This window comes from Peromyscus maniculatus, chromosome 19, assembly GCF_049852395.1.
Source record: "Peromyscus maniculatus bairdii isolate BWxNUB_F1_BW_parent chromosome 19, HU_Pman_BW_mat_3.1, whole genome shotgun sequence".
Classification (NCBI taxonomy): domain Eukaryota; kingdom Metazoa; phylum Chordata; class Mammalia; order Rodentia; family Cricetidae; genus Peromyscus; species Peromyscus maniculatus.
Window position 1 is genome coordinate 80,694,226 of NC_134870.1, and position 12,615 is coordinate 80,706,840.

At 37.7% G+C, this 12,615-nt stretch overlaps 1 protein-coding gene across 1 annotated transcript in view; it reads right to left on the minus strand.

Annotated features, from left to right (window-relative positions):
- The window catches only part of Dok6 (docking protein 6), a 417,131-nt gene that overhangs the window by 135,551 nt on the left and 268,965 nt on the right, over window positions 1-12,615 (minus strand). Inside the window, exon 5 of the mRNA XM_006989960.4 lies at window positions 7,826-8,015. Within this exon, the coding sequence (XP_006990022.1) occupies window positions 7,826-8,015 (190 nt within the window). The remainder of the gene's footprint in view (window positions 1-7,825; window positions 8,016-12,615) is intronic.

Consider the following 12,615-nt stretch of genomic DNA (forward strand, 5'->3'; position numbering starts at 1 on the left):
ACTATTATACAGAGAGATACCAAGCATCCAGATATGAGTATTATTTTAAAAATAAATTTATAGAAATAAAATTTCTTTGTCATATGGTATACCCAAAAACTATCAAAGAATTTCTGAAAATTGTAAGCCAGTTTTCTTTCGCATTACTAAGACAATCAGAGTTGTTCTATGTCTAATTGACACACTCAGTGCTTTGTTTTGCTTTTGGCAAGGTGGGATACAGTAGAGCCTTGTATTAGTTAATTGTTCCTGGTAACCAAGTTTCTGAGCATATTTTCTTCATGTGTTTTCCAGAGTATCAGTAGAGCTTCTGTTATAAACTGATAACACTTTTGGGCCTTTTATGAATGGGCTATTTGCCATATTATTTGGGGTTGTGAAATTGTTCAGTACTTGTGGATTCATGTAATTTTTCCAATAATGATATCATTAGTTTTTTTTCCCCTGGCTCTGGCTTCTGTTTTCATTTTGTCTAGGATGTCTTCAGAAAAACAGAGTTTAGCTTGGATGACACAAAAATCATCAATGTATTTCTCATTGATTGTGTTTATTTTTAACAAACCCTTATCTTCATTTTTCTGACTAAATGTTCTTTGTGTTCCTTCTGTGAGTTCATAATTTTAAACTATGCATTTATGACAATGCCTATTGTCCTAGTTTAATTTCTGCTGCTGTGCTAAAATACCCTGACAAAGAGCATCTTAGTGAATAAAAGGATTATTTTAGCCCAAAATGCCAGGTTTTACACAATCACAGTATGGAAGTCAAGGCAGCAGGAACTTAAAATAGCTAGTCACATCACACCTACAATTAAGAGCTGAGCGAAATGAATGCTCGCCTTCTCCACACTTATCCAGTCTAGAACCTAAACCCTATGGTGCTGTCAACCTCAAGGCTGGGAGCAGCTTAAGCTACAGAAAATTATGATCTCACAGCTCTGAAGGCTGGATGGTTCAAGATTAATATGCTAGTAGGGTGTGTTCTCACTTGGCTTGAAGTAGATGTCTTCTTGGGTCTTCAGAGCAACAGTTCTCGACCTTTGTAACGCTGAGACCCTTTAATGCAGTTCCTCATGTTATGGTGACCCCCAACCATAAAATTATTTTCATTGCTACTTCATATTGTTGATGTTATGAATCATAATGTAAATAGTTTGGAGATAGAGGTTTGTCAAAGGGGTTGCGGCTCACAGGTTGAGAACCACTGTTTTAGGTGCCATGGGAGATGAAGAGTCAGCGAGGTCCCTGGAGTCTCTTCTTTTGTCATTTTTAATATTTCCCATTGTTAGTTATGTGTCTCTGTGTGGTTGTGTGACATAATAGGGGCCAGAGGTGTCAGATCACCCTGGAGCTATAGACACTGGCAATTGTGAGTCACCTGGAACAGATCCAAGAAATTGAACTTGAATCTTCTTGAAAATCAGCAAGTGTTCTTAACTGCTGAGCTGTCTCTTTGGTACCTATGCCTGAATGAATATGCTATAATGGGGGCCCTGTGTTCACAATCTGACATTAACCTAAGTATCTTCAAAGGGCTCGGCCTACAGACACAGTTACCTTGAGGGTGAGGGCTTCAACATAATTTTGGGAGAACACAAGTGCCATCAGTAGCTGCAAGCTCAAGTTGAAGTTCAGATTTCTGACTTGAAGGTATGTAGTTAGACCAGCGTTACCTTACATAATAAGGTATGAAATTTTACCTGGAGTTATGGACTCTGCTTTCTGTCTGGGCAGCACACTAGAGCAGTGTTTGGAACACAGGTGAGCCAGCCCTGAGGGCATGACAGCAAGAGAGCTGACCCCGTCCTCCCTTGTCTGCCACTGGGTGAGGGAAAAGTGCCCTCCCCCTAACCCTTTGCTACCTGTGGCAGGAAGAGATGGTCCCAGGGTCATGAGAGTGAGAGAACTAGTCCTGTCCCATGTGGTTGATACATTGTGCGCCCCAATGAACTTATCTGAGGGTCAGAGAACAGAACAGCCACTATATTGAACATAGGGGTTAGGCAGTTGTAGCACAAGCCTTTAATCCTAGCATTCTGGAGGCAGAGATCCATTTGGATCTCTGTGAGTCCAAGGCCACACTGGAAACAGCCAGGCATGATAACACACACCTTTAATCCCAGCACTTGAGATCTCATGTCTTGTTTGGGAAAGACACATGACTTTAATCCCAGGAATTGATGGCAGGAAGCAAAAAGGTATGTAAGGCACGAGTACCAGGAACTGGAGGCTTTTTAGCTTTTAGGCTTTTAGCAGCAGTTCAGCTGAGATGCTTTCCAGATGAAAACACGGAGGCTTCCAGTTTGAGGAAACAAGATCGGCTGAGAAGTTGGAGAGGTGAGGTTAGCTGTGGCTTGTTCTGTTTCTCTAACCTTTCAGCATTCACCCCAATATCTGGCTCTGGGTTTTCTTTTAATAAGACTGTTTAGAAATTTGTGTTACAGTCCCACACCAGGCGCATCACACAGGAGACTGGGCTCTGCACCCCACCTAGGCAGTATACTAGATCTGACCTTGTTCTCAGGAGATCTCTGTTCTCCTCTCCTCTCTCCTCCCCCCACACCCCACCTGGTATTACCCCTATAGCAGTCAGGAGAGATGGCCTTGCACCTTGCTTGGGTAAAACAGTAGAGCTGGCCCTGGTGATGTGAGTGTGGGGGACCTAGATTTGAGGACTCGAGAGCAGGAAAACTGATCCCACTCCTTGCTGTAAACTACACTGGGTGATCTAGCAGAGGCAGTGCTGGAGGGAGATCTTGCTGGGGTAGTGAAGATTAGGGAAGGCTGGTGGGATGACCAACCCAGATACCACCCATGCCCAGAGCCAGTACTATGAGTTGGCTTACCCCTACATCCACCGCATCTATGAACTGTTGGACTTGTGACCAGCAAGCTGAACCTGCAGATCCAAAACAGCAGGATCTTCATGACATAGAAAAACAGGATATCCAAGAGGAGCCCCAGTGAGAGACCATTATTGGTAGTGTAGCAGAAACCAGAGACCTCCAGCTAGACCAATGATTCTGATAGTGAACACCTACAATTAAAGATGAATGGACTAAAGGATAAACTGTGTGACTTAACAGGTCATACTACAGCTTCCAAAAGATCATCATCTTCCTCTTCCTCTTCTTCATCCCTCTCCTCCTCCTCCTCCTCCTTCCTCTTTTTCTTCTTTTTGTTTTTTGCTTTCTCTTAAATTTGGTTTTAATTTGGGGGCAGGTTGCAAGGGCAGAGGGCAGATGCAAGGAGATAAGTAGGATTGGAATACATGATATGAAATCCACAAAGAATCGATAAAAGTTTAAAAAACAAAACAAACAAACAAAATTACCTGAAGTGCATTTTCTATATATCTTAAACATTTAACATTATAATTTCATTGCTTTACAGTCTGATTTCTCCATAGACCATACTTTCACAGCAAAAAATTCATCTCAAAGAAATGTGTAGCTAGAGTTTTCCTGCCTTGCCCACAGTCAGGACAGATCTTTGTCTCCCTCCAGTCCCACAGCCGCTCAGACCCAACCAAGTAAACACAGAGACTTATATTGCTTACAAACTGTATGTCCGTGGCAGGCTTCTTGCTAACTGTTCTTATAGCTTAAATTAATCCATTTCCACAAATCTATACCCTGCCATGTGGCTCGTGGCTTACAGGCATTTTCCATGCTGTTTGTGCTGGTGGGCAGCTGGCAGTGACTCCTGCCTTCCTGTTCTTTTATTTCTCCTCTCTGTTAGTCCCGCCTATACTTCCTGCCTAGCCACGGGGCCAATCAGTGTTTTATTTACTAACCAATCAGAGCAATTTGACATACAGATCATCCCCCAGCACAGCCAAGTACAGACCATCTCAGACACCTGCACTCAGGCCCGTGGTCCTAATCATCCTCTATGCGGACCTGCTGGATAAAGCCACGAGGAACCCAAGAATGGGCTCCCACAGGACATACAGAACATCCCACAGCAGAAATGCATATCATATATATATATATATATATATATATATATATATATATATTTTTTTTTTTCCGAGACAGGGTTTCTCTGTGTAGCTTTGCGCCTTTCCTGGAGCTCACTTGGTAGCCCAGGCTGGCCTCGAACTCACAGAGATCCGCCTGCCTCTGCCTCCCGAGTGCTGGGATTAAAGGCGTGCGCCACCAACGCCCGGCTGCATATCATATATTAAAGAATTCTCATAAATCCCAATGGGCTCTTAAATGGTAGACACTACTAACCCAAAGTTATGTAAGGGCAGCCACTCAGTATTTCCCTTTGATTTCTCAACGTCTTTGCATCAGTCACATTTTCACACATGATCCAGATTCTGAACTCAGGGAACTCTGGCTTCTATTTCTAGAGAACTCAGACCTATCTATCAGGCTTTTAAAGGCAAGCGTCTTCCAAGTATTGTGTTTGGCTTGTTTCTACCACATTTCTTGTGGCTTATGCCAAGGGTGTAACCTAGTAGAATTTTACTTTGGCTTTGCTAAGAATTCTTCAAGATGAGCTAGAAAGTTCCTAAGACATTAGACACAAGCAAAATATAAGTTTTCTGAGGAAGAGTTTAAAAATGATTTAATCTATGCCAATTTTGTGGCAATACTGTGCTGTTTGCACGTTTATGATCATATATTTACTCAGCTTTTTCAGATCCAGCTAGAAGGTAGGGATCACAAACATCCTAATATAAAGAAGAAAACCCAACGTTGGAGTGAACAAATGGCCCAGGTTAAATGAGTGAGCAACAAAGTAGTGATGAAAATCCAACTCTCTCTAATCCTTAAGACTTCTGGGAGCATGGATATTCAATTGTAAAGACATTATTCTGGCAAACAGCAAAACAAATAAAATTGATAAGCCAACTGTGCAACAAATATTTGAAAAACGTGAACCTTACATATTCTAATGTGTTTATTTATTTTCATGCATTTTAATACTATTAAAATAGTCAAGGTCACAGAAATTCAACTCCTGTTATCAAGAAAGTTGTCTGGTTTTGGGCTTGAGGATGCTAATTTTAAGGCTTGAGGAGAACATATTTATTCCTCTTAAAGACTTTTAGAGTAAGTAAGAAATTGGTAAAACAACAACAGCAACAAAAAAAAACTATGAAAATTATGAAAGTCAAACTAAAAATAAACTATGTTGGAAAACATAATGTGGACATTGTAAATGAAATGAAAGTTCTGAGTAATATACAGAAAAAATACCATTTGTTCTTTAAATTATGGAGCCTATTGAGGGTAAGTATAGCCAGAAGGACACGGAAGGGTATGTGGTAGGGAGGCAGGGCTAGGGGAAATGGAGAAAAACAATGATGAAGTAAGAGTTGCATTAATTTTTTTTTTTTTTTTTTTTTTTGGAGAGATCCCACTGTGTAGCTCTGGCTGGCTTGTGTTCACTATCTACAGTAAAGTGTCCTTGAACTTGAAGATTGACCAGCCTCTTAAGTCCTGAGATTAAATGTGTGAACCATTCTGCCCAGCAACAGTAGTTTTTACACATGTGTATATATAAAAACATATATGAGCTTATATGTGAATGTTCCTTTGCATAAAAGTTCAAATCTCTCTCTCTCTCTCTCTCTCTCTCTCTCTCTCTCTCTCTCTCTCTCTCTCTCTGTGTGTGTGTGTGTGTGTGTGTGTGTGTGTGTGTGTGTGTGCGTGTGCATGCAGATGCTAGGGGACAAGATTGGTTTTCATCCTCAAATCACTGATCTCCTTCGAGACAGGGTCTTTCACTGACCCAGCCTACTTAGATAGGGACCACTGGTGCCCAGGTATCTTCCTGTCTCTGTTTCATTAGTACTTGGATTACAGGCATAGATCATGATGCCCAAGGTTGGTTTTTGTTTGTGTGTTTTGTTTTTATTGTGTGTGTTGTGGAATTGAAATCAGGTCTTCATGCTTGTAGTTAAACACGTTATTAACTAATCTATCTCCCTAGGCCCCTATAACACTAATTTTTAAGTTTATTATTTTAGATGAGTGAATCTTTAAAAGATTATCATCCCTTTTCTACAAGGGATGTGATAATTTTAAAAGCAGTGTACATTTCTAAAAATGTTCTTGCGTTGAAAATTTTATTTTCAATTGTTATGTGGTATGTGATCATTATTGTACCCTGAGTTTCTAGGCAGAAAGGAATAGATAGTTGAATGAACTCAAAGTTACTAAGTAAACACAATATTCAAGACTCTTTAGAGAAATCAGCATGATAAAGTGTAATATTTCCTTGGTGTAAAAGTACTTCATTTTAGGAAAATTACTGTAGCTGAGGGATTTTTGTTCTTAAAATTTAAGAAACATATGACCTGTCCAAGATGAATATTATTAGAACCCAACTATACATGAATATTTAAACATTTTATAAGAAGAAAGTTTTATGGATTAAAGTTGCTATGTCACCTGCAATGTAACCTCAGCCATTATTTTGTTTAAGACTCTGAAATCTTTTGAACAGTGTATTAAATCAGTTCTCACCTGGGAAGACTGATACATTAATTGTCATTTTGTTACATAGTAATCTTAAACCTAGGCTGAAAATGTAGCTTGATTGCAACACAAATCATAAAAGGTCTTATTAATCAAAAACCTGGAGCCAGATATTGGAGTGAAAGCTGAAAGATCAGAGAAGCAGAAAGAAGCCAGCCACGTTATTACCTCTACAAAATCCTCAGCTTCAAGAGAGAGAGAGAGAGAGAGAGAGAGAGAGAGAGAGAGAGAGAGAGAGAGAGAGAGAGAGAGAGAGAGATCCTGTTTCCTCACGCCTTATATACCTTTCTGTGTCCTGCCATATTACTTCCTGGGATTAAAGGCATGTGTTCTTCCCAAGCAAAGACATGAGATCTCAAGTGCTGGGATTATAGATGTGTGCCACCATGCCTTGCTCTGTTCCCAGTGTGGCCTTCAACTAACAGAGATTCAGATGAATCTCTGCCTCCCAAGTGATAGGATTAAGGGTGTGTGCCACCACTATCTGGCCTCTGTGTCTAATCTAATGGCTGGCTCTGTTCTCTGATTCCCAGATAAGTTTATTAGGGTACACAATATACCACCACACTCTTTGGCTAGAGTACTCACATAGGGAGAAAGCTTTGAGTTTAATTCCTGATGTGGAAAAAAATCTCCAAACTTAAGTCTCATGTTAGGTGTATATTTTACCAAAGAGATCTGAGGATTAAAAATGTTAATTTGGTTGTTTGAAGCTCATGTATAATTTCATGTCTATGCATAATAATTGTGAACAAACCATTCATTTTAAGCATTTATGGGCATCAGCCAGATGCTGTGATGAAAAAGTCAACCTATTTGCTTTATGACAATTGTGACTATGCCAAAATTTCTTCAGTCATTTTGAATTTTAAATTAATCACTAATGTTACCAGCATAAACAGTAGCATGAAGAAGTTGTTTGACTTATCTGAAACCTAAAATGTATTATATAAATAATTTTAAAATAGCACTTTATATCATTTGCTTTTAATAAACTCACAGAAATAATGCAATCAAGGACACATTTAATTGTATAGGAATATTACTGCATGAAAATGTGTCAAAGTTAGTATTATAGCATTTTAATACCTTACTTTATTAAAATAGCTTGATATACATGTATGAGACTGAGATGATTGCCTGGAGTAATTAACCTGCAATATAATTAATAATGTTTTTCAAATGATTAATAAGAAGCAGAAGATATTTTTATTTGCTGACTTCCACCTTTTATAAAGATAATGCCTATACCTGGCAATGGTGGCCAGGATTTTCCTCACAGGACTCTGTTATACACCTGTGCGTTTCTTTCATGAAATTGGAACTTACCTTCCTGACTCAAAGGTGAACCACGTTGAATCCCGACCATATCTTCTTAGTGAGCTAAGAGGCCACATCACCAACTTGACCTTGGCATTGTGGATATCCCAGAGATAGATATTCTCATGAGTAATCTGCATTGTGCATTCACCATAAATATCCAGGTTGGGTGTAGGCATAAGATAGACATTGAATCGTTCTACAAAGAAATAAAAAGCATGGGGAAATTCAATGAAGTGTTCTCACAGTCTTTGACAACATTGATGTACACTGCAAAATACTATTTTTTGAAGAAGTTCACTAAACTATCATCACTCATTCGTTTACTCTCTCATTGCACAATGCTATATTGTACACAGTTCTATAGTGAAGATTGCACATTGATTAAACTGTACCATTGAAACAGAGTAATAGCTAAGTAGAGTCTTTCCACATGATGCTTATTCTGCTTCTTCAGTCAAGTGGTTATCATAAACACAACCTTTTCAAGAATTGTCTTATTTATTTAAGAATTAATACTGAATCCCTCTTCTCCCTCTTTAACTGGACTCCTGGAGCTTGACCTGGTGCTTGGCTGTGGATCTCTGCATCTGCTTCCATCAGTTACGGGATGAAGGCTCTATGATGACAGTTAGGGTATTAACTGATCTGTTTACCTGGGGTAAGCCAGGTCAGGCACCCTCTCTACTATTGCTAATAGTCATGAGCTAGCTTTTTGGAGCCTATTACTTATGGTGGGACAATTTGCACAGCCTTGATGTGTGGGGAGGGGCTTGGATCTGCCTCTACTGAATATACCAGGCTCTGCTGACTCCCCATGGGAGGCCATACGTTGTTGGAGGAATGAATGGGGATTGTTTTTGAGGGGGGAGCCTGGTGGGGTGGGAAGAGGGGTATCTGTGGTTGGTATGCAAAATGAATAAAAAAATCCCTTAATTAAAAAAAAACCCAATAAATACTGAATCAATCTCACCTTTGTGACCTGAAGTATTTTATGTACAATTAGAGTGATTCCCTAACTCCACAGGGACTGCAAAATTATCCAGTGTACATGTAAAAACAATGTAGTCAGGGTCAGAGTTGGCATACAGTAATTGTAGATAGTCATTACTGCCTTCTACAAAACTTGAGACATGCCCTTGGTAAGCAATCTAAAGATATATAATTTCTTTCACTCTGGTATATTTACAGTTGAAAATCCTACTATTAGGCAGTAACTCTAAACCTTGCTTTGTAATTTTCTGTGCATCTCCAAGGCTATTGCAAAGTTTTGCAGCCTTTGATTCCCATTTAAATGCATTGAGTGCACTTTGAGAAACAAGGGTTTGTAAGTTCCAGGAAGTAAAGAACCTATAAAGTGCTGAATAAAATAAGTGTGCTTCCTAGCACCATATCCCTGGTTTATAGTAAGTAATCAATATCTATCTGTGAAGACATATGAATAAAGACAAATACATAATGAATGGAAGATGTGAAAATTGAGGCATACTGAAAAATAACATCATGATAAGAAGTTTAAGAATTACTGGCAAGGTCTCTGTACATTATAACTTAATTGTGGAGAGTGCTGAAGAGGCAGTGTGGTTGAATTAATTATTTTAAAAAGCACACTGAGGCAGCTGCAGTAAGAAGACACATTTTGAAATGTGTTGCTATCCATCATAACGCCATGTTCTTAAATACTGAATGCTTGCTGGTGCTCAGTGGGAATTGTCTGGATAATAAGAATTTTTCTGGCAGGTATTTCATCAAGTAAGGATTCTGTGAGTCAAAGAACATTATTCAGATTCCAAGGTGTTAAATTAACTTAAGCATGAAGGCTTGAACATTGATAGCCACATGGCATGCATTTATACTCAGTTCTAGATTTTTTAAACAAAAGATAATTTGTTTTCATTTTTTCCTTTGGTTACTGACCCATGGAAGTAACATGTATATGGATTTCACATTCATTTCCAAGGAAATAGCAATGGAGATCAATGTTATAGCTGAAAATTAAGAACATTGCCCCATTAGTTATCTACAATGAAAAAGCGAAATATGTACTTATTCCATATCTTATATTATTCTTACATTCAACCACTTAAAGAATAGACATTTAGTATTACATCAGTCAAATACCCACCATATTTCTCCTTCCAGTGGGATTATATATAATAAATAAGAGTTTTGTGTAAAGGATACTTGAACCCAATGACAAGGCTCAGACATCTAGATAAGGTTGAACATACTTCTTTGTTCAAGACACATTTGATGAAGTTTATCATTTATATCTGTAGTTCATCATATTTCAGTGGCATCTTTTGTGCATAGAGAAACTGCTGTTTGACAAGTGGAAAGCAAAATATTCCTCTCTATTTTTCATTCCATTAATTTCAATCTGAAGATAAAGAATCAGTATCATGATGTTATAAATGAACTTCCTCCAAAATATTGAAATAAGCAAACAGAATTAATTATGACTACTACTGCTTAGGATTCTTGACCCTGGATAGATAATCCAATTTGTTTTCTTAAAAGTAAGACACATTCAAATAACCTTATTAGTGAACAATACAGGAAACTTACACAAAAAAGCCAAAATACCATTCCATTTTCACAGAAAGAATTATGTGATCAAATGTCAATGATAAAACTTTATAAAGGAGAAACAAATATCAATCTTTTCCAGAACCTTGGAGATAATTAATAATAAGTGAATTAAAAGGGTCACGTAACAAAATGTTCTAGGTATCAAAACTATGGAGCCATTTATATATGAAAATGAAGTGTGATTTGATAATTGTCTCAAAAGCAATCTCCCAGACAGCTGTAGGCAATGCAAAGCAAGTGGTATTGCCAATGGGTCTCCTTTTCTTTCTCTTGTCTCTTACTTTTCCTTGCCTCAAATATGTTTTAACCATACAGCTCAAGTTAACATTTTGTTTTTATGATTTAGAATCTCCAATTTTTCTTTTGATGCTACTTTTTACAATATTTGAAATAATGCAGTTACCTTTAGAAATATTATTTTTATGCTACATATGTTCAAAACCCATTATCTCTATTAGTGGCTGGGTTTTCAGGAATTTTGGATTCAATTAAAATGGTGATAATTATTACTAACATTTGTGACGGGTTTTGTTGACAGGTCATTTCAGTATGGGTGGTTTCAATGGCCACTTCTACATTTTTTTGTGGTTTACTTTTAAAATTTTTTTCTGGTTTGACAGTGTTCCATGTTTGTATGATGAATTTTAGTCATTTTCACCCCATCTGCCTCTCTCATCTGTCTCCCTCTCCTCCTGGACAGTTCTTCTCCACATCCTACTTCCATGTCTTCTTCTGTGTGACTCACAAATGTAATTAGATTTTCTTGTCCAAATGTGAGTGAAAGGCTACTTTTATTTTTGAAGGGAGTGGAGGCAGTTCATCTGTATTTGCACCAATAAAGACAAGGACATCATCTGCCACATCAATAAAGACAATGACATCACCTGCCCAAACAAGTACTAGTTATCAACAAACTCTCAGGGAGGTGGAATAAGTGCACGAGGTGAGTAGTTTCAAACATGGTCAAAGAATGTTACTTTTAAAATGAAAGAGCAAATATTTCATTTTCATGATTCAAGTACCAATTTTTAGACTTTGATGTTCTTGAAAACTACCCATAATGTAGATTTAAACAGAGAATCAAGGCATCATCCAGCCTTGGCATCTCTACCAGGAAGATCTGAGTTTTTACTTATTCCAGGAGATGCCAAAGCTTTCACTTTGAGTTCCATATTTGTTACATTGTTGATTTGTAATACTAAATTTAAAATTAATAAATTAAAATGTTAAATTTTAAGTGTAAAATTAATATTAAAATATGGCCAAGGATGAAATAATGGCAGAGAAAACAAAGCTTGTAAAATGTTAGGCCACGTTCTAGTAGGACAAACCTGCACACTCAAAATTATGCTCTAATATTTTCTCATTAATCCCATTTTAAATAACTTGTGACTGACTTGAAAAGAATAATTTTACATGCCAACTGGAACAAAAGAAAAGATATCAAAAAAAGGTTTTATGAAAGTTCATCATTTGCTAAATGCTAAAATGTTACTTGGTCTAATCTTACGCAATTCTTATATGGACAATGACAGCTGATGTGAGTTCATGAGTGTAGTGGTTCTCTCTTGTCTCAAAGATGCTGTTTTTTTTGTCAGTCATTCTGAACTTACAATCTCTGGCCTTTGGGGAGGGGGTGTGATACAGATGCTCAATTGTGTCTGTGTAATACACAGTCACTTATTTGCTATTCTTTAGCCAGTTCTGAGTTTCTACATTAACCAACATCTACTGTACAAAAAAATTTCTTTGATGAGATCTGAGAGCTGCACTACATGCAGGTAGAGAGATGTAAATTTGGAGGGTAGTTCGATACTCTGTCCAAAGTCATCACTGTTATTTCTTCTACCTCTTCCCTCTCATATGGCACCATGATAATTTCAATTTTTATAAGAGATACAAAACACAGGTAGAAATGTTAACAGACCAGAAAAGAGATACATCTGCTGAGCCAAATTTATTGTTATAAATAGCATTTTCAAAAAGACGGTTTTTAAAATTTCACACACTTAGCATGTGACAAAGTCTAGTGCATTTGTGATAGCACAGTGGTACCATTAGTTTGTCTTTACTAGAATAAATTTGAGTAATGTTTGTTGAGCACCAATGTATTACTTTTTTTTCTAAAAATGTTCCTTTCATTAGCTGATTGTTGGTAACTTTTATCCATTCTATTCCATTTCTCCCTCTTCTTCAGAAGTGGTGGC